Below are 22,736 nucleotides of genomic sequence, written 5' to 3'. Positions count from 1 at the left end.
ATAATAGTAAACTCTAATTTTACAGTGCCTAGTGCTTCTCCACTGGCTGTGTCCATAACAGTGAGCCATAAGCAGAATGACACTGTCCACCTGAACTGGGAGCCTCCACCTGATGAAACCCACAATGGTATCATTCAAGGTTATCAGGTAATAACCCAAGACCACCGCTGTTTTAAAGTTCCTGACCATGTCCATATGTGTATATCATCATAGTCATTCTCAGTAACCACTGAAGTTTGGTGTTTGTCAAGCATTTGCAAGTCATTTTAAATTTATGACATATTTTCTGTTCATTTGGCGAGATATGTAAATTCATCGCAACGCTGTTTCCTCATATTTTAACATATCAAAAAATGCTTGCAATTTGACATCTGCAATATGTTGCTATCACATATACTAAATTTGAAACAAATCTCATGAAAGATGTAAGTATGTTAAATTCCAGGGTGAAAATACACATAATCTCACATGCCTCACTTCCTGTTGGGAGTGGTTATAGTAATGTATATGCAAAAAATGTTCGTACTGGGGAGTTCCATACACCTACCATGTTTGGTGTGTGTAGCTAAAACTAAATGCTAACCACAAGACTCACTGACATAAGTGGATGTCATTGAGTCCATGGCTTAGACTTTCTCTGACTGCTCACTGTAGTAACAGATGTGTGCGGTAAACTTTGTGGGTTTTGCCCATGAGAACCAGTTAAAAAAATGTTCCTTTTAGGCAGGAGAGAAATAATAATAATAATAATAATGATAATCCTCATAAAAAAAACAAAACTTACAATATAACCTCACCTTTAAGCATTTGATTAAGCATTAATCACCTCGGGTCCCCTAAGGATATCAAATGTTTGTGTGCTCAGGTCTGGTGTGTGGAGTCTGAGGAGCAGCAGTACCAAAATTGGACAGTGGACAGTGGCCAACACAACCTAGATATCTCTACTCTCAGACCAGGGAAACGATACTGGCTCACCATTGCCGCAGTGAATGGAGCTGGAGTGGGAATGCTGAGCGACCCTCATGGATTTGTCATCAGTGAGCAAAAGGACACTTCCGGAAAATTTGATTTTCTAAACATCAGAATACTGAACAGAAGAAATCAATTGTGGATCATCAACATGAGATTAGCTGCACTGAAGAAGAGAAGTTATCATGACTTCGTAACTGATTTAATCTACTTTGTCTTACTTTTCAGACCCACAGATAGGTGGTCCTCTTGAGTCAGACATCCAAAAAGGGGCTCTGTCTGAGGTCTGGGCCCTGTTTCAGGACCCAGTGTTGATTGGCTGCATTGGTGCCCTCCTATGGTGTATTCTAATGGTTGCAGCTGTCTGTCTCTACAGACACCACAGCAGGGCAGGCCAACTGATACCAGGACATGGCAGGACTAAAGGTGGGTATGGAAATGTTTTAGGTATTATAATGTATGTATGTAAGGTATTATATATGTTATATTATAAATGCTAATTTCTAAATATTAAATAGCAGGTTTCACTTACGTCTGCAGGTCATCAAGTTTTACTTCATATCAGAGAAGCAAAAGAGCCCTTATGTTGTCAGATAATTTGTGGTTGTGTATTCCTTTAATAGGTCTACACAGACTGGCCAATGAAGATCTTGTTATAAAACACAGGTAAGATTGTGAAAGCTGTTAGAGCTTGTTTACTACAAAAACAATAAAGAGAAATGTAATGAACTGATGTAAGAATAAATTCAAACTGCTAGCCAAAAGCCAAATCAGGACAGTAGTTATGTAGTCTGTAAAATCTGATACCTCTAAAAATATATATATATATAAAATCAAGTTTTGTCTTAGTCTCATACCAGCCTAAGATTCAGTTACACCAGTATGATGTAGAAGTTCCTGCCTTTGTAATTGTGATTCAGCTTGAATGAGTCAGGCTATAAACCCTCAATACAAATGTATACATATGCCTTTTAGTTCCTTTTGGTTTTACATGTTTTGTCTCCTCTACAGGATGGCACCTTCAGACTCCCCTTGGATATCTGGGGTCTGGAAGCCTGCTTTCAACCAGAAATATCAGGACTTATGGGCTCAAGGTCAGAAACACCCAGGGATCAAGGGCACCGGTGAGTACTGATTACAATTGGGAGATATGTAGTTTGTTAAAATGACTGAATCGATGGTATCTTTGATTGCAGTTTTGACTATTCACAGTGTATTTATGAATCAGCTGTCTTAAATGATCATTCTGACTAGTCACAATACAATTTCATATACTGACATTGCCATGGACTCTAATTGGTCTCCTTCAGACCAATCCTGGACATAACTTGGTAGTGGAAGTGCTGAACCTGAATGTGTATTCAACAAGGTTTTAATGTAGCTGCTTGTACAAGATAGGAGATGATGTCTAGAAATACAAATGAGTTATTGTCTTAAACAAGTTGACTGAAGTATGTCAATTCACAAAGAAAGCTTTTTTTTAGCTTTCTGGGAACTGGTCAAGAATTTCTTGTTGAAAACACTAACTTGGTTGAAACAGACTGCTGGAAAGTTCATTATGTTTAGCAGGAAACAGTAAATGTGTGATTCTCCAATTTCTTGAGTAATTATCTATACCGCAAAGCTCACCACAAACTCTTTCAAATTCATGGCACGGTCTCAATATTCTGTCAATAACAGCTATGGCCATTGTAACAACAGTATAAAATTCATTGTAAATCTTCATCAGAATCACTTCACCACCAAAGAATTTGTCTAGTCTGAATTCAGTCAAAAGTCGAATTAAAGATATCTTAAATTAAATAATTAATCATATACATAAAATAATAAATAATACATAAATAAAAATTTGGATATCCAAACTCATAGGCAGGACAGTTTGTAACTCTTCTTTGAGCTCAGCAAACAGACATTTGACATCTGACAACATGGCAGTATCAACTTCTATCTTGGCAATAGCTGCTGCTATTGGTTTGAGGATTCTCAGGCTGCTAGTCACTCTTTCCCAGAACACATGATCTAATAGGATTCTCTTGACACTTTCAATTTCTGCAGTCTGGGATATGGCCATCTCTTGCAAAAACTCCTTCCCCTGAAGCAGACTTTCATACATGATTACAGCTCCACCCCATCAAGTTATGTTGGGGAGCTTCAGTGTTCTTCAGTGAAGAAGAGTTTCAGTGGTGTTCTTGTTTTTTTCTCTTAGAGAGGAAGATTGCTGAAGCTTACTTGTTTGCCCTTCACATATGTCACTACTTGCTTTGGTGTCTTGTACAGTGTGTTCATTGTATTCAGTGCCATGATGTCCTTAAAGAGAAGATTAAGAGCATGGACAGCACAGCTAATTGTTATGTGAGGGTAGGTCTCTTCCTTGGTGCCCAAGCAACCTTCATGTTTGCAGCACTGTCAGTTACAAGTGCAAAAACCTTCTCAGGTCCAAGATCATTGATGACTGCTTTAAGCTCATCAGCAATGTAGGGGCCTTTGTGTCTGTTGTCTTTTGTGTCTGTGGTCTTATAGAACATTGGTTGAGGGGTGGTGACAATGTAGTTGATAAGTCCTTGTCCCCAGACATTTGACCACCCATCAGAGTTGATGGAAATGCTTTGTCAATAGTTAGCTTGACCTTTGCTTGCACTCTGTTGAACTCTCTATTCAGCAAATGAGTAGATAGAGCATGTCTGGTGGGAGGAGTGTAGGTAGGGCGAAGAACATTCAGGAATCTCTTGGCTGTGACATTGGCTGTGAACATCAGCCAGTTATATACATTGCTCGAGCAAAACATTCATCAGCATTTCTCTGGCTACCATTATTCACTAAATCAGGGTGTCTGAATCTGAATCATTTTCACATTGAATGGAAGCAGATGAACTCTTGTCTGGGGTTGCTTATTTTGAGCTCTGAGAAAACTTTGGGCACTTGGCTATATGCTGCTGCATCCTTGTGGCATTCTTAACATAGGTCTTTGCACAGTATTTGCAACTGTACACAGCCTTTCTTTCCACATTGGCTGAGATTAAATGAATCTACACATGAGATAGTGTACATGGCATTGTTCTTTAAAATAAGATTAGAAAAAGAGATTGTAAAAACACTTCTGCAATGCACAGATATATACATTTTAATAAATATTTTACTATTGATGCAAATCAATAGAAATGGGCTAGATGAATAAATACTTCTCAATCAGCATGCTTGCTAAAACAAACTATAACCTAGTATATACAGTACCAGTCAATAGTGTGGACACATTACAATTTTCAATGTTTTTGAAAGAACTCCTTTATACTCATAATTGCCTGCATTTAGTTGATCAAAATTACAGAAAAATCAGTAATACTGTGAAATATTATTGCAATTTAAAATAATGGTTTTCTCTTTTAATATACTTAAAATATTTATTTCTGTAATGCAAAGCTGAATTTTCATGATCCTTCAGAAACAATTTTAATATGGTGATTTATTATCAGTTTGTAAACATTTTGTTACAGATCGGTCAGGCTCTCCCGCCTGACAATCACCGTTATCCGTTCCACCTGTACCTGTGTCTCATCACGATCACCTGCACCCTATTGTCACAACCACATATAAGCACACTCCTCACTTCCCTCTGGGTCCGTTCTCGTAGCAATGATACGGACATTACTCCTCACGTATACTTTAATTTATCTATGCCCGTTCCCACGTTTGTCTATGATTTTGGTTCCTGTATTGATAAAACAATAAATATTTTTGGTTACATCACCTACCTTTTGTGTCCGGCGGGGATCGTTACAGAAGATCGGACCATTACCGAACCACAAAATGAGTAGTCCAGCTTCTGCTCCGGAGTTGGAAGACGCCACAGAGGTGGACCGCCAGTTATCCCGAGGTCTGTATATACTGTCCAGCATAATTCGGAACTCCCGATGCTACAAGGATGCCCTCGAGGCCTGTACGGCAGCAATCCAGCCCTTCTCGGATCTCCCTGGAGGTAGGACTCAGACGGGCATCGCACTTTGTTCCCGCTTCCATGCCATCCGGTCCCTCCTCGGGCAGTGCCTGGTGGAGGGCCATTGAGGAAGCCTGGGAGGTTTGTGACTCCGCTGCGCTTTTCCAGTGGCCGACCTCCCGGTCACTTCCTTCCCGGTCGGACCCGCAGACCCCTTCTCCACAGCCGTCTCCACCACCACCGTCTCCAACACTTCGTCGGCCGTCCCTGCAGCCTCCCCAAAGACCGCAGCGGAGTCACAGGTCACTGCCCAGATCTCGCGGTTTCTCCTCCGGGATCCCTCTCGCTGCTCCGATGGCTCTACGACCTCTGACCCTGGCTCATCAGCCTCTACCTCCGGCACAGGCACTCGCCATCTGGCAGGAGCTGAAGGTAAAACCCTGGACCCTGGAGCCGGATTATCCCAAGGAGCCGGAGTATCCCGAGGAGCCGATGTATCCCGAGGAGCCGATGTATCCCGAGGAGCCGGAGTATCCCGAGTTTCCGCAGCTCAGGTCAGAATCCTGGGACCTGTCCTGCTACAGTAACCCAGACGAGGAATACTTCGACTAAGAGGACAACTTCGTTTGGGAGCCCCATTCAAACCCCTTTCGCGGTACCCATCTAACTATTAAGTCTAGAGGGCTGCCACCGAGTAGTGGACTCCAGTCTCCCTCGCCTCGGCAGTCTCCCTCGCCATGCCAATTTTCTTCGCCACAGCACTTGGTGCCTCCACAGCCACTTGACCTGCCATCTCTTGTAAAAGACCAGCCTGAGAGTCTCCGCATCCTGATGAAGTCTCCACCGCCGGGATTCCTCTCACGCCCCCACAGTTACCGTGCTCTCCGGCGCCGCACGTTCCAGTACCATCGCAGATAACTAAATCTCCAGTGCCGCCTCGCCAGTCTTCACCTCCGGAGCCCCTGCAGATGCTTGAACTGCTTGAGTTCCCCGGATCCTTTGCTTTTCCTACTGGCCAGAGCCTCAGCGCGCCGACGACGATGTCCCCGCTGAGGTCCCTGTCCAGCTTCCTGAACCTCAGCGCGCCAACGATGACGTCCCTGCTGAGGTCCCCGTCCAGTTTCCCGAGCCTCAGCGTGCCGACGATGACATCCCCGCTGAGGTTCCACCGCAGCAGCCCGAACCTCATTGCGCCGCCGCCGACGTCCCCGCCGAGGTTCCGGGTCCCCTCCGGGTCCTATCTCGTAGCAATGATACGGACGTTACTCCTCACGTATACTTTAATTTATCTATACCCGTTCCCACGTTTGCCTGTGATTTTGGTTCCTGTATTGATAAAACAATAAATATCTTTGGTTACATCACCTACCTTTTGTGTCCGGCGGGGATCGTTACACATTTGTGTTTCTTAATATTTCTTTGGAACCTGTGATCCTTTTAATAATAAATAGTTTAAAAGAAAATAATATATTCAAAACAAATCTTTTGTAACAATATAACACTTTTTTATCAATTTAACATTCTTGCTGAATAAAAATATTCATTTCTTTCAAAAAAAAAAGTTTCCAAACATGATAATAAATCAGCATATTATAATGATTTCTGAGGATCAGGACACAAGACTGTCAGCTTTGCATCACAGAACTACATTATATTTTAAAGTATAATAAAACAGAAAACCATTATTTCAAATTGTAATAATATTTCACAATATTTTAGTGTTTTGATCTGTTTTTGATCAAATAAATGCAGGCTTGATGAGCATAGGAGACATCTTTCAAAAATTATAGAGTAATGTGTCCATACCTTTTTACCCGTACTATACTTCTGTATGATGAGCTAGCTAGCACATGATATGTAGCCTCAAATATTGTCAACGAAATAGTGCTAAGCATATCTGATTTATTGTATAAACAGTTTTGTATTTTGTAGTTGAACTTTACTACTATAGATCAAATATTTTTACCCAAATAATGTCAAAACCTACTTTAATTGATGTAGTCTTAAGGTTCAAATGCAGGTAGCTTCAATAGTCTTGTGATATTCAGATGCTGGAAAATGGGGGGTATTCCCCCCATAAGTGACTAGAGAGGGATTGTGTGTGGCGGGGGCTGGTCAAACTAAATGTTTGCTCAGTTAGTGTATTTGTTTATACAATGATAAATTTTGGTGTATAATAGCTTACACGCGTTTTTAATATAAATTTGTAATATGTAATTTACGTGACTACTCATCAAGATGGACATTTTTAAAATTATTTTGTGTGCAAGATTCAAGAAATTATAGATGCATGGAGGAATGCACAGTCAATGTGGAGGTGTGGCCTCAATAGCCCTGCAATGCTGTGTGCATGCATGGGATTTGAGGAATTTGCAAGGTAGAAATTCAACTGACAATTGCATTAAATCTGGTTGTTTTAATCAAAATTATCAGCAAGATATTTTTTCAGTTACATTTAAGTACCCTGTTGCACTGAGAAAAAGACAGGAGGCAGAGCTGGAGGTAGCAGAGCTGAAGATGTTGAGGTTCTCTTTGGGAGTGAGTAGGATGGATAGGATCAGGAATGAGTACATCAGAGGGACAGCTCATGTTAGATGTTTTGGAGGAAAAGCCAGGGAAGCCAGATTGAGATGGTTTGGACATGTAAAAAGGAGGGACAGTAAATACATTGGTTAAAGGATGCTGAGGTTAGAGTTGCCAGGAAGACCAAAGAGGAGGTTCTTGGATGTAGTGAAGGAGGACATAAAGATACTTGGTGTGGGTGAGGAGGATACAGAGGATAGGGTTAAATGGAGGCAGATGATTTGCTGTGGCGACCCCTGAAGGGAGCAGCCAAAAGGAAAAGAAGAAGTTATAGGCTAAACTGCAATTTAGCAAATTCCTGTTAATTCCCATATATTTCTGTTAATTCCAATATATTCTCGTTAATTCCCTTGGAAAGTGGGAATCCAGCTTTGAAAATTCCTGGAATTTTGCAACCCTAGTTACAACTAGTCAAAATTATACCAAAGATGTTATTAATTTGACTTTACAGTAGTCAAAAGATACCTGGATAGGCAGAATTAATTCTAGATATTTTAAATTCGCTTACCCATTCAAGTCAATGAATTATTCTTACTAGTAAAAATGTAATTGCAGATTACTTTAAGTGGAATTTTGACTAGTCAAAATGTAAGCACAGATACCTTAATAAAAAAATCCAAGCAATAATACATTGCAGATATTTTTATATGAATTCCATCAGTCAAATAAATGCTGAAACACAATGGTGCAATTACAGCACAATTATCAGTGACATTGTTTCATTTATTGAAAATGGAACTATGACTACTCTACTGTAACTGTTATCTTAAACTGTCACACTTACTAGTAAAAGTACAATTGTAGATTTCTAATTTGTAGATTTTCTAATTTTTTAACCATAAAAATGGTTGGACCATGCAAATCTCTTTTTCAAGGGAGTCCTGGCCAGGAGTTTCCAGTCATACAACAAAACAATACAACAAATACAAAGAATTCAAGAATGCTAGAATGAAACATGCACCTAAAAACAGCAGTAATCTGTTTTTAATTCCTTTTTAAAATAGATTTAAATTGAGCTAGGGGTACCAATTCCTTAAGTTTTAAAATATTTTATAAATTGTTCCAAGTTGAAGGGGCAGAATATTGGAATGCCTTTTTACTGACCTCAGTGTGAACACTAGGGAGTATTCTGAGGCCTACTTTATTCCATCCATCCATCCATCCATCCATCTTCTTCCACTCATTCGGAACTGGGTCGCAGGGGGCAATAGCCTAAGCAGGGATGCCCAGACTTCCTTTTCCCTGGACACTTCCTCCAGCTCTTCTGGAGGGACACAGAGGCGTTCCCAGGCCAGCTGACTAACATTATTCCCTCCAGTGTGTCCTTCCCCGGGGCCTCCTCTCAGTGGGACATGCCCAAGGCATCCAGTACAGATGCCCAAGCTGCCTCAGCGGGCTTCTCTCGATGTTGAGGAGTAGTGGCTCTACTCCAAGCTCCTCCCGGGTGACCGAGCTCCTCACTAAGGGAGCACCCGGCCATCCTGTAAAAGAAGCTCATTTCAGCCACTTGTATCCGAGATCTTGTCCTTTCGGGCATGACCCAAAGCTAATGACCATAGGTGAGAGTAGGAACGTAGATTGAGTGGTAAATCGAGAGCTTCGCCTTTCAGCTCGGCTCCTTCTTCACCACAACGGACCGGTACATCGACCGCATTGCTGCTCCTGATGCACCAATCCATCTGTCAATCTCACCTTCCGTCCTTCCCCCACTCGTGAACAAGATCTAAAGATACTTAAACTCGTACACCTGAGGCAGTATCTCTCCCTTGACCTGGAGATGGCAAGCCACCTTTTTCCGGTTGAGAACCATGGCCTTGGACTTGAAGGTGCTGATTCTCATCCCGGCCGCTTCACTCTTGGTTGCAAACCGCCCCAGTGCATGCTGAAGGTCCGGGCTCGATGGAGCCAACAGGACAACATTGTCTGCATAAAGCCTGTGGTCCCCAAACTGGACTTCCTCTGGCCCCTGGCTACGCCTAGAAATTCTGTCCATAAAAATAACGAACAGAACCGGTGACAAAGGGCAGCCCTGCCGGAGTCCAACATGCACTGGGAACAGGTCTGCCAGCAATGCGAACCAAGGTCCTGCTCCAGTTGTACAGAGCCCGGATAGCCCTAAACGAATGGCTCCGGATCCCATACTCCCGGAGCACCTCCCACAGGATGTCACGAAGGACGTGGTCGAATACCCTCTCCAAGTCTACAAAACACATGTGAACTGGTTGGGCAAACTCCCATGAACCTTCAAGCATCGTGAAGAGGGTATAGCGCTGGTCCAGTGTTTCACGACTGGGACGAAAACTGCCTTGTTCCTCCTGGATCCAAGGTTCTACCATCGGCCGGATTCTCCTCTCCAGCACCCTGGTATAGACCTTCTCAGGGAGGCTGAGGCGTGTGATCCCTCTGTAGTTGGAACACACCCTCCAGTCCCCTTTCTTAAAAAGAGGGACCACCACCCCAGTCTGCTAATCCAGGGGTATTGTCCCCAGTCGCCACGCGATATTGCCGAGGCGTGTTAACCATGACAGCCCAACAACAGCCAGACTTGAGATTAGGGCTGCCACAAACGATTACTTTGATAATCGACTAGTCACCGATAATTTTTGCGATTAGTCAACTAACCGGATCACATGTAAATTGCAGCTTGTCACACCAGCATGCACCTGCTCTTATATAACCATCATTAGCTTGTGTGTTTAAGGTATGTGCTAACTAAAAATAAAGACAATTAAGATGATACTTCATTTTTAATTTTTTAATTTTAATTTTTTTAACTTTTAATGAACTTTGCAGCTTGTAGTAGCATTCCTGGCATTTTTGAATGTGCAAAATAAAATGAAGGCACAACTCTGGCACAACTTTGACATTTTTAGCTGTAAATGTTTAGTGCATTGTAGAATGGAACCAAAAACTATACACTGAATGCACAATGAATGCTATGCACTAGTAAGAATACAAAATATCAACAAAAATAAATACTTGTAAACATATTTCACTCTCAGGCATCAAGTAAATCTTTGAATATACCACAGAGTGCAAACAGCTGAGTAAAATAAGGAAAACAAGGCACTGGGCTAAAGAAAACAAAAGTAAATATTTGTATAGGTTTTTTCTCTAACATCAAATATAGCTACATTTTAAAGTATTGAATAGTATGGGGCTTCCATTGAAGAGGAACATATTTTTTTAGCACTGTAACGTAGTGTTATAAAACATTAGCGTCATCACATTTCGTAATCAAACATGAGATCGCTGTTATAATGTCACAGCAAACACATAACGTGTGCTAAAACTAATGAAACCGTTAATGTTAACGTTTACAGCTATAACTAGCACACTGTTGACATTAATGTTTGCAGCTAACTAAATTAGCTTACCGAGACGACTGTCCCTCTTCGTCAGAAATGGAATCAGCCACAACATACTTCCTTTTCAGATGCTCGTGCATCACCGTCGTACTGCCATGGAAGGCAAGTTCTGCCTTGCAGATTTTGCATTGCACATTCTTCTCTTTGATTTTAGTAAAATGCTCCCAAACTTTCGAGCTCCGTTGCCGGATAGCCATGATACTGTTTGGGCAGAACTTTTCCGGTGACATCACGGCTGACCCCGATTATCACTACTGCGCAGCTGCATCAAGGACAGAAAGGCAGACATGACGAAGTCGACGTCAATTATTAAATTAGTCACCGACGATTTTGATTGTCGACGTAATCGTGACTGTTCGACTAATCTTGGCAGCTCTACTTGAGATACTCAGTGCGGATCTCATCCGCCCCCCGTGCCTTGCCACCGAGGAGCTGCCGAACTACCTTCAGCTTGGGTGATGGGCGGATCAGCCTCTGACTCATCGGCTTCTGCTTCCTGTATGGAAGGCATGTTGGCGGGGTTGAGGAGATCCTTGAAGTATTGCTAAGTTAAGGTCAGCAGCTCCCCACCTCCACTGCAGTGCCAACAGTGTTGGCAGAGCACTGCTTCCCCCTCCTGAGGCGCCGGACAGTTTGCCAGAATTTCCTTGAGGCCAACCAATAGTCCTCCTCCATGGTCTCACCGAACTCCTCCCATACCCAAGTTTTTGCCTCCGTACGGGCCACAGCACGCTTGGTCTGCCAGTACCCATCAGCTGCCTTCCCACAAGGGGCCAGACTCGGCAGGACTACTTCTTCAGCTTGATGGCATCCCTTACCTCCGGTGTCCACCACTGGGTTCGGGGATTGCTGCAACAGGCACCAGAGACTTTACGACCACAGCTCCGAGCTATTGCATCGATAATGGAGGTGGAGAACATTTGGACTCAATGTCCCCAACCTCCCTTGGAATCTGGTTAAAGCTCTCTCGAGGTGGGAGACTCTCTGACAGAAGGTTTGGCCAAACATTCCCAACAGACCCTCACAATACGTTTAGGTCTGCCAAATCTGTCCCGCTTCCTCCTCCGCCAGTGAATCCAAAAATGCTGAACCTCATTCCTCCTCACTTTCTGTTTCTGGGTAAGTGAATCCACTTCCTATTGCAAGCCTGCTGTGCTGTGTGTGCTGTATAGTTCGTGACCAGATTAGCAACAGACTAGCTTTAGTTTAACAAACCTAAAAACTAACTAAACTCTCTAAACAATTCATTAACCGCTACACATTCCAGTACTAGTCAAGTACCTTTCTATTTTCTATTTCTATTTCAGTTCTAGAATGGCGCCTGTTAGGTGGCAGCCAGTTACAGCAGCTCCTCTGTGTTTTGTTTTTTGACAATTTTTTACTGAATTATCATCTGTTAATCCAAGTCAAGATGTATGCTTTTGGGATCTTCTAATTCCTGTTGAGAGACATATGGAGATTATGGAAACTGCATCAGAAAATATAAGTTTCTGTGGCAATGGCACCTATACAAGGGAACGACTGTTAGCTCTCAAGGGAACAAGTCTGCTTCTTGGTATAAAACCTGAACTTCCCCCAAGACCTGAGGAGGTGTAGGAGGGGCTGCAGAGCAGGAGTGAAGTATCGAGAAAAACGTAGGAGATTTAAACCATTTCTCCCAACAATTATTATGGGGAATATGAGGTCACTGCAACAAAGTGGATGAACTTTCTGCTTTAGCTAGCAGCCAGCGAGAGTACAGAGAATGTAGCTTGCTTTGCTTCACCAAGACCTGGCTGAATGAAAATATACTGGACAGCTCACTTGAACTGCATGGATTCTCACTAGTGCGAGCGGCCAGAGAGAGAGAAAGTGGCAAGAAAAGGGGAGGTGGTCTCGCTCTTTTTGTTAACTTCAAATGGTGCAACACTGGACATGTAACATGTGCATCTGCACTCCAGACATTGAGCTGTTGGTGGTTAGACTGAGGCCATACTGCCTGTCCCGTGAGTTTTCACACGCCTCCAGCTGCAGCACAGAGTGCATGTGACATCATCCACACAGTTGTCACTGGTCTCCAGACAAAACACCGCAGTGCCCTTATAGTAAACATGTAAGTATTTCGGGACTCTGACATACTTCAAACAGTATGTAGACTGTGCAACACGAGAGAATAAGATTCTTGATCTCCTTTATGCCAATGCGAAGGAGGCATACAGCTCTTCAGCCCTCCCTCCACTTGGTGGATCAGACCACAACTTATACATATATCTATTACCAACATACAAGCCCGCAGTAAGACAACAGTCAGCTACCAAGAAGTATGTGAAGGTTTGGTCAAAGGATGCTGAGGAGGCCCTGCAGGAGTGCTTCAGGGTTACAAAACTGGGACCTTTTCATGGAGGCTCATGGTGAGGACATCGAAGGCATCTCTCATCACAGACAACATCCGCTTCTGTGAGGACAAAACATGTTGATCAGGAAGGCAAAATCAGTTGTTGGACTGAAACTGGACATGCTGGAGGCTGTGGCAGAGAGGAGGATGGTAGACAAAATCAACTCCATACTGGACAATTCTGCCCACCCACTTCATGAGGAACGGTGGCGAAAGGGAAGTTCATTCAGCCACAGACTAATTCCTCCTAAAGTCAAGACCGAGAAATTCAGGAAGTCTTTTGTGTCCAAGGCCATAAGGCTATAATTCCACAATATAAACAATAATGCACACACACACACACACACACACACACACACACACGCCATATACACCCCCCCGCCAAAATAAAATTAAAAAACAATAAATAACTGCTGTAATTTTGCCAAAACAATTTCAGATTCCGTAGTTGTCTCTGGACCCCTCCCAATCTGACCAGCAAACGATGTGGGCTTCATAGACAATTGGGCCACTTTCTGGGGAAAACCCGGTCTGGCAGCCAGGGATCCATCCCACTTTGGATGGTGTGGCTCTCATCTCTAGAAATCTGGCTGAGTTAATTAGCCAACATAAAGTTTGACAATCCAGAGTGGGGACCAGGACGCAGAGACTCAGTCCCCCACCCAAACCCCATAGAGATTGTGTCTGCCCCTCTAACATATAAATCAAATGAAGTTAACACAAGAGGAGTTATTCATAAAAACCAAATAAAAATTAGGACCACTCCTCTTATTGAACAGAAAAACAGAACAGTCAGATGTGGATTATTAAATATTAGGTCTCTTTCGTTAGTAAATGATTTGATAACTGATCACCAAACTGACTTACTCTGTCTTACTGAAACCTGGCTACAGCAGGATGAATATGTCAGTCTGAATGAATCAACCCCCCTCAGTCATAAAAATTGTCACGTTCCTCGAAGCACAGGTCGAGGTGGAGGAGTAGCTGCAATCTTCCACTCAAACTTATTATTAAACTTTCATCCTCAGAATAGTTATAACTCATTCAGTTCAGGAGGCAGACACTCTCTGAACTTTTAAGGCTAGACTTAAAACCTCCCTCTTTGACAAAGCGTATAGTTAGGGCTGGCTTGAGGTAAACCTGAACCATCCCTTAGTTATGCTGCTATAGGCCTAGACTGCCGGAGGACCATCGGTGCACTGAACTCCCCTACCCCTCCCCTCCCCTCCCTTCCCTTCCCTTCCCTTCCCTGGGTTCCAATTGGGTTCCAGAGCCCAGGCTGTGCGTGGAGGTGAGCCCAACTATCTCTAGTCAGTACCGCTCAACCTCCTGCAGAAGCTCAGGCTCCTTCTTGCCCAGCGAGGTGACATTCCATGTCCCTAGAGCCAGTTTCAGCATCCAGGGATCAGGTCGTCGAGGCTCCTGCTTTCGACTACTGCCACAAAGCACCGGCCCCTTATGGATCCTCCTGTGGGTAGTGGGCCCACAGAAGGGTGGCCCCACGTCGCCGTTTCGGGCTTTGCCTGGCTGGGCTCCATGGGGGGAGACCCAGCCACCAGGCACTTGCCTTCGAGCCCCAACCCCAGGCCTGGCTCCAGGGTGGGGCCCCAGCTTTGCTGTACCGGGCAACATCACCGTCGTCGTTTTCTTCTTTTTCATAAGGAGATCATTGAACCGCTCTTGGTCTGGTCCGTCACCTAGAACCTATTTGCCTTGGGAGACTGTACTAGGGGCATATAGCCCCTGACAACATAGGTGCTAAGATCATTCGAGCATTCAAAACCCTCCACCACGATAAGGTGGCCGTTCAGGGAGGGGGCCTACTTATATTATGACTTAGAATTGTGACGAGTCTGTACTATTTTAGATACCTGAACCGTAACTATGGGTATTCCAGCCAAACCTATGTGATGTTAAAATAGGCTGCCATAGTAAAATCTGTGTGTGACAGAATAGTCTTTGGACAGTTTGTCTATTTCATTATTTCTGATGTAGCCTCTTACCTACCTACTCACTACCCAGAGCTAAGGGCAGTAAAACTATAATCTGGGACTGTCAAATATGTGTGCCGGTACTTACTTTTCTGTGTTTCACTAGGCCTTCCTGTTTCATCCTACCTGGACTCAGCTGTCCCCATTGTGACTGACAGCTGTGGTGTCTATGGTACTTTCTATGTGGATCTGATGGGAAATGGCCTCAAGACCTTCAACAGTCCTGGACGTTGCCCTAAAATGCCTAATGCTCTGACCCATCAGCAAGGAGCTGAGACCATCCAGATATTCACTCAACCTGTCCCAAAGACCTCACCCCTTGGAAGCCATGAGCCGCTGCCATGGAAACAGGCCATACGCCCTCAGCCTAAGATGGGTGTGCTGAGGGAGTCATGGGAAAAAAAACACAGCAAGCAAGGTGAATAGATGTGAATATTTCATATGGGATGATTATACCCCTGTTGGTGTACTTTCTTTGTATTGCACATCATGTTACCTCAACTTTTGATAATAATGCTAATTTGTCCATCAGCACTAGACTGACCTATTTGTTTCATCCTAGAGTTGCATGGCGTGAACAGCGTCCCCATCATGCCAACCAGAAACCAGGCTTGTGCATCTAGTGTCTACAAGCAGAGACTCAGTCACATACCATCAGGCCGACATGGTATGACAATATTATTGGCCCCACACCAGCTGCCATTTATGGTTATAATTGTTGAGCTTGAATATGTAGTATAGCACATTTGATATAATAATAGTAACAATTGGATTTGTATTATTAATAACTGAATAATCTCATTCTGACTTGTCTGTGTAGTTGAACATCCCAAGTATGGTAAAGTTACTGGCTGCCCTCGCCTGCTGCATTACTCTGCATCAGTCCAAGTAGTAGACATGCTGGCCCCACCACCACAGATAACCAGAGACATGGACACACACAGCCTCACTTCAGATGAAGGGTAAGACACAGCTCAGATTGGGTGGTGGAAAATGTTAAAGAGTTGCTACAGGAGCACCACTAATTTATGTGTGACCACATGCAGGTCAGATTATGTAATAAGATGCGAGATATGAACACAGCACCAGGGCAAATCAGATTTATGTGTGCTGAATTGATGAAATTCTTGCCTGTTCCCTTTTGTATATTTAGCTGTTCACAAACGCTCTTTTCAAAGAGATGAGTAACTTCAATAAGCCTGCCAGGCAGATTCTCTACAAATCTTTAATCTACACTATACCATTTGCTCCCACAGACTCAAACTACACGTTCTATTGTCTCCCATTCTGGGGAGGTTAACTATATGGTAGACTTGTCTAGAGTCTTTTGTTTCCTTTTGGATAAAAATGACCAGAGGAGCTCCATAAGGTCATATATGTGTACCCTCTATTTCATAATACTTAACACTTTAAACAAGCCCTTCCTGCAGTACATTCTCTCACGTACTATCCGTGGTATACTCTTAACTGCAGAAATGAAAAAAAAATTGTGTCAAATATACCAATATGGAGGAGAGGAAGAGGAGGATTTTGATTTTAAAATTGAACAGATTGAAGGCAGTTTGCTTTTCAATGGCACCAATCCAAAAATGTCATACATATAAAGCTGAATATGTCTTATATGAATATCTTTGAAAATATAAGCAACTCATTGCATGTTGTGAGTTTTGAAGCAGGTGACCTTTATCTACTGTTAATCCCAAACCTGACAGCAGTCCAGCTACTAGGTGCAGAATTGCATTCCTTGAAATTTTATTATACAGTATTGGAAGTTAGAACTAGATCCCTTACAGCAAAATCGCCAGTGTTAACATTCAAAAGTGTTTATATATGAATCTGTCTAACTACCACAATATATTCATCACATAGTTACTGACTACATCAGTTCAATGATTTGAAAAGTGTATAATTATGAGCAGTGATAAAAAAGAAAAAGACAAGACAGTGTTGAATGGATGAATAGATTTGAATACATAAATACTAATATGTGGAGTTTGCATGTTCTCCCACGTCTGTGTGGATTTTCTCTGGGTACTCCAGCTTTTTCAAACAGTCCAAACACATGCAGTTTGGGGTTTGGCTAATTGGTGACTCTAATTGCCTGTAGGTGTGAATGGGTTTACCTCTCACCCAGTGTCACCTAGGATTGGCTCCAGGCCACTGTAACTTTGGCAGGATAAGTGGTAGACAATGGATAGTCATTTAGATGTTGATGAAGTCAAAATCTATCATCAAAATCTACTAACTCATTTGCATACTAAATATCTGCTAAATGATCTCTTCTCTCTGCTCTAATCAGCAAACATGTACCAGTCTGATGTACCTACTTATTTATCACTTCTTTAATAAGGGAAAGTGGGTCTTGTTACTTCTTAACAGTTGCATATGTGATTTCTTACCCTACACAAATGTCCACCCAGCTAGTAGTTTAAGTGGATTTACCATTTAGCTTTAGAGCTGTTACAAGGGTTGTTTTTCTCACTTATGAAGAACTGAGGATTGTTCTGACCTTTTGTGAAATGCGGTCATTTCTTTTCAAAAGTGTATTGGAATCAAGAAAACTCTGAGACATCTGCACTGCCTTTCATGAGTGTGATTTAATTATCTTAGGTAAGAGAAGATGCATAGAGTGTAATTCTAATGAGGAAACAACACACTGACACTGTGAAGCTAAGGCATGAAATTGATTGTTTACTGTTTTATGGGGGGTTACGTACCAAAAGATCAGTCACCACTTCCAGCCAATAAATTGTCTGCTAGTTTGTTATTGTTAATTTTAGACAGCACCCACTTAGATGTTTCCCTCGTGTGTTTCCAGTCTTTCTGGTAAGCTAAGCTGTAGCTTCATATTTGACTAATATCTAACTCCAGACAAATAAGAATTTTTATGGCCTCTTTATTCAATTTGCAATACATTTTACAATTGACATTTCAGTGTGCAAAGTGGCAATTCAATATTCGATTTACTTTGAATTATCTTGGTAAAAATTTAAATGGAAGCTAATTGCATGTCATATTGCCATGGGTTTTTGGCTTCTCGGTTCAAATGTACCAGTGAAACAGTGCCCCCCATAGATTGCATTTTCATTTCATCGTCACCACACATTTTTAGTGTCAAAAACTCAAGGCGTCACCTGCTCATCAAGGCGGTTACATGCCTGCATCTGCTAAGACCTGCCTGTGACTGGCCACCTCTAACTTTAAGCTTCATCAATCAAGGCAAGTCCCAACCAGACAGCTGTCAGTTGTTAAAGTTACTTTAGTAGCATTATTTCGTTAGCTGGACAGCTACCTGGCTATCTACTAACATTACCTGCAAACCTATTGACAAGTTCTGCTCTGTAAACTAACAGCACTGCTAATGTTATATCTGCATGTAACTTTATATCAGAACCTCAACAAGCTGTTGCTGTGTGTGCACTATTCTGCAGACAGAACAGCTGTATCTGAAACATTAATCTTAATTATTTAACCTACCACAGTCTAACTCGCTTCATGAGCTGGTGCACCAGCAGCCAACACAGTCCTGTCAGTCTGGAGATGGAGGAGTAATGTTACTGCTTCTCTTCTGTTTGTAAAGAGCTTCTGCAGCTGATCGGTAGCTTGTCCCATTGAGAATTAATTACTCATGATTTATGTTTTTTTTTTTTTTAATCTTTGTATTCATTGAAATCAAGCCTGGTCCCATTCAAATTGCATATTGAATTGCCAATTGTAAAAAGAATAGCAAAATTAAATAAAGAAGCCAAAAAACTTCAAAAGACAAGAAAGTAACTGAGCATGTTTCCATAACGTCATTGCAGGCCTTAGTGTTAGCACAGCCTCAGTAGTCCACTGGGGTCAGATAAAACACATGTATCTATTGCCATTTCTTCAGCTCCAGTCATTCCACAAAGCTTACAGTGGACACGGGCTCTCTGCAGTCAGTGTGTGCTACATCAGCACACAGTGGGCAACCAAAAACCATCACCAAGAACAACAGCTGTCCTTCCTACAGCCACCTGTCTACTGCATCTTATTCAGTGTCACTGGAGGAAGAACAGAGTGGCACACTGAGTGCACAGGAAGCCACCCGGTATCTGGAGCTCAGCCCTAAACCAGAGAGAAGCAGGTAAAGTTATGTATTAGAAGAAACAGTCAACATCTACAATATTTGAAATTGTTAACAAAAGTTCAACCATTTGTTCATTCATTTGTTTGACATTTATTTCAATTCAATTCAATTTTATTTGTATAGCGCCAAATCACAATACAAATCATCTCAAGGCACTTTACAAAAACTAAAACTAAAAACCCAACAATTCCCTTATGAGCAAGCACTTGGCAACAGTGGAGAGGAAAAACTCCCTTTAACGGAAGAAAAAACCTCCAGCAGAACCGGGCTCAGTTTGGGCGGCCATCTGCCTCGACCGGTTGGGGTGAGTGGATAGAGGAGAGAGAAAAGAACAGCAACAATAAACAACAAATAGACACTGCAGGTTGGTGGGGCCAGTAACTACACATCAGTAATATACAGCTCCAGGACCAGGGACACCTGCAGAAGGTACAGAGAGAGAGAGAGAGGGAGAGAGCACAAACTAGGGGACAGAGAGAGCACAAGGTTGGTGACATTCAATGGTGGAATATACAGTGGGTACGGAAAGTATTCAGACCCCTTTAAATTTTTCACTCTTTGTGTCATTGCAGTCATTTGCCAAAATCAAAAAAGTTCATTTTATTTCTCATTAATGTACACTCAGCACCCCATCTTGACAGAAAAAACCAGAAATGTAGAAATGTTTGCAAATTTATTAAAAAAGAAAACCTGAAATATCACATGGTCATAAGTATTCAGACCCCTTGCAGTGACACTCATATTTAACTCACATGCTGTCCATTTCTTCTGATCCTCCTTGAGATGGTTCTGCTCCTTCATTGGAGTCCAGCTGTGTTTAATTAAACTGATTGGACTTGATTAGGAAAGGCACACACCTGTCTATATAAGACCTTACAGCTCACAGTGCATGTCAGAGCAAATGAGAATCATGAGGTTGAAGGAACTGCCCAAGGAGCTCAGAGACAGAATTGTGGCAAGGCACAGATCTGGCCAAGGTTACAAAAGAATTTCTGCATCACTCATGGTTCCTAAGAGCACAGTGGCCTCCATAATCCTCAAATGGAAAAAGTTTGGGACGACCAGAACTCTTCCTAGACCTGGCCGTCCAGCCAAACTAAGCAATCGTGGGAGAAGAGTCTTAGTGAGAGAGGTAAAGAATAACCCAAAGATCACTGTGGCTGAGCTCCAGAGATGCAGTAGGGAGATGGAAGAAAGTTCCACAAAGTGAACTATCACTGCAGCCCTCCACCAGTCGGGGCTTTATGGCAGAGTGGCCTGACGGAAGCCTCTCCTCAGTGCAAGACACATGAAAGCCCGCATAGAGTTTGCCAAAAAACACATGAAGGATTCCCAGACTATGAGAAATAAGATTCTCTGGTCTGATGAGACCAAGATTGAACTTTTTGGCGTTAATTGTAAGCAGTATGTGTGGAGAAAACCAGGCACTGCTCATCACCTGCCCAATACAATCCCTACAGTGAAACATGGTGGTGGGAGCATCATGTTGTCGGGGTGTTTTTCAGCTGCAGGGACAGGACGACTGGTTGCAATTGAAGGAAAGATGAATGCGGCCAAGTACAGAGATATCCTGGAAGAAAACTTCTTCCAGAGTGCTCAGGACCTCAGACTGGGCTGAAGATTCACCTTTCAACAGGACAATGACCCTAAGCACACAGCTAAAATAACAAAGGAGTGGCTTCGGAACAACTCTGTGACCGTTCTTGACTGGCCCAGCCAGAGCCCTGACCTAAACCCAATTGAGCATCTCTGGAGAGACCTGAAAATGGCTGTCCACCAACGTTCACCATCCAACCTGACAGAACTGGAGAGGATCTGCGAGGAAGAATGGCAGAGGATCCCCAAATCCAGGTGTGAAAAACATGGCTATACTAGCTCAAAAGGGTGCTTCTACTCAATACTGAGCACAGGGTCTGAATACTTATGACCATGTGATATTTCAGTTTTTTTTCTGTCAAGATGGGGTGCTGAGTGTACATTAATGAGAAATAAAAGGAACTTTTTTGATTTTGGCAAATGGCTGCAATGACACAAAGAGTGAAAAATTTAAAGGGGTCTGAATACTTTCCGTACCCACTGTACATGAGGTGGGAGGAGAGGAAGAGAGGGGAGGGAAAGGGAAGGGGGGGTAAGGGTAGGGGAGCTCAGTGCACCAATGGTCCTCGGGCAGTCTAGGCCTATAGCAGCATAACTAAGGGATGGTTCAGGGTTGCCTGAAGCCAGCCCTAACTATATGCTTTGTCAAAGAGGAAGGTTTTAAGTCTAGCTTTAAAAGTACAGAGAGTATCTGTCTCCTGAACCCAGGCTGGGAGCTGGTTCCACAGGAGAGGAGCTTGATAACTAAAGGCTCTGCCTCCCAGTCTGCTTTTGGAAACTCTGGGAACCACAAGTAGACCTGCACTCTGAGAGAGAAGTGGTCTATTTGGATAATATGGTACTATGAGGTCTTTAAGGTATGAAGGAGCTTGATTATGAAGGGATTTGTATGTGAGAAGAAGGATTTTTAAAAGGCCAGGGTTATACCATCTAGAGTAGCTATAATTTTAGAAAAGTTATTTCTGAGATTTTTTGGCCCAAATATAATGACTTCTGTTTTCTCTGAGACAGAGACTAGAGGTCTCTGTAATAAGATGTTGTGGTCAATGGTGTCGAATGCTGCACTAAGTTCTAGGAGGACAAGTATAGAAACAAGTCCATTATCTGAGGCTAAGAGAAGATCGTTGGTGACTTTTAATAGTGCTGTTTCTGTACTATGATGTGCTCTAAATCCTGATTGGAAATCTTCAAATAGTTCATTCCTGTGTAAGTGACCTGATAGCTGCTTAGCAACAGCTTTTTCTAGGATTTTAGAAATAAATGGCAGGTTGGATATTGGTCTATAATTAGCCAAGACTCCTGGATCAAGACTAGGCTTTTTGAGTAAAGGTTTGATTACTGCAATCTTAAAGGCCTGTGGTACGTAGCCTGATACTAGAGATAAATTTACCAAGTCTAATAAAGATGAGTTCATTAATGGCAGGGTGTCTTTAAGCAGTCTAGTCGGGATGGGGTCTAAGAGACACGTTGATGATTTCGATGAAGCAACTACTGATGTAAATTCAGAAAGATGTATGGAAGAGAAACAGTCTAAACATAACTGAGGTCCTACAGATGATTCAAGAGCTACTGTAGTAGAAGATTCATTTATTGCAGGTATAGGAAGCATCTGCTGAATTTTATCTCTAATAGTTGTGATTTAATTTGTAAAGAAACTCATAAATTCATCACTGCTGAGAGCTAAGGGAACACTGGGCTCAACAGAGCTGTGACTTTTTGTCAGCCTGGCTACAGTGCTGAAAAGAAACCTGGGATTGTTCTTATTTTCCTCTATTAGTGATGAATAGTATGCAGTTCTGGCTTTACGGAG

At 42.6% G+C, this 22,736-nt stretch overlaps 1 protein-coding gene across 2 annotated transcripts in view; it reads left to right on the top strand.

Annotated features, from left to right (window-relative positions):
* Nucleotides 1–22,736, top strand: part of robo4 (roundabout, axon guidance receptor, homolog 4 (Drosophila)) — a 36,305-nt gene that overhangs the window by 9,757 nt on the left and 3,812 nt on the right. For both annotated transcript variants that reach the window (XM_026329248.1, XM_026329247.1), the window contains exons 9-17: nucleotides 26–147; nucleotides 866–1,037; nucleotides 1,198–1,395; nucleotides 1,593–1,635; nucleotides 1,981–2,093; nucleotides 15,323–15,634; nucleotides 15,779–15,883; nucleotides 16,037–16,178; nucleotides 19,094–19,327. In XM_026329248.1, the coding sequence (XP_026185033.1) occupies nucleotides 26–147; nucleotides 866–1,037; nucleotides 1,198–1,395; nucleotides 1,593–1,635; nucleotides 1,981–2,093; nucleotides 15,323–15,634; nucleotides 15,779–15,883; nucleotides 16,037–16,178; nucleotides 19,094–19,327 (1,441 nt within the window). The remainder of the gene's footprint in view (nucleotides 1–25; nucleotides 148–865; nucleotides 1,038–1,197; nucleotides 1,396–1,592; nucleotides 1,636–1,980; nucleotides 2,094–15,322; nucleotides 15,635–15,778; nucleotides 15,884–16,036; nucleotides 16,179–19,093; nucleotides 19,328–22,736) is intronic.

The sequence above is a fragment of the Mastacembelus armatus genome, chromosome 14 (genome assembly GCF_900324485.2).
Source record: "Mastacembelus armatus chromosome 14, fMasArm1.2, whole genome shotgun sequence".
NCBI lineage: Eukaryota > Metazoa > Chordata > Actinopteri > Synbranchiformes > Mastacembelidae > Mastacembelus > Mastacembelus armatus.
Note: the sequence above shows the minus strand (reverse complement) of the source record. Positions and strands in the feature narration are given on the sequence as shown.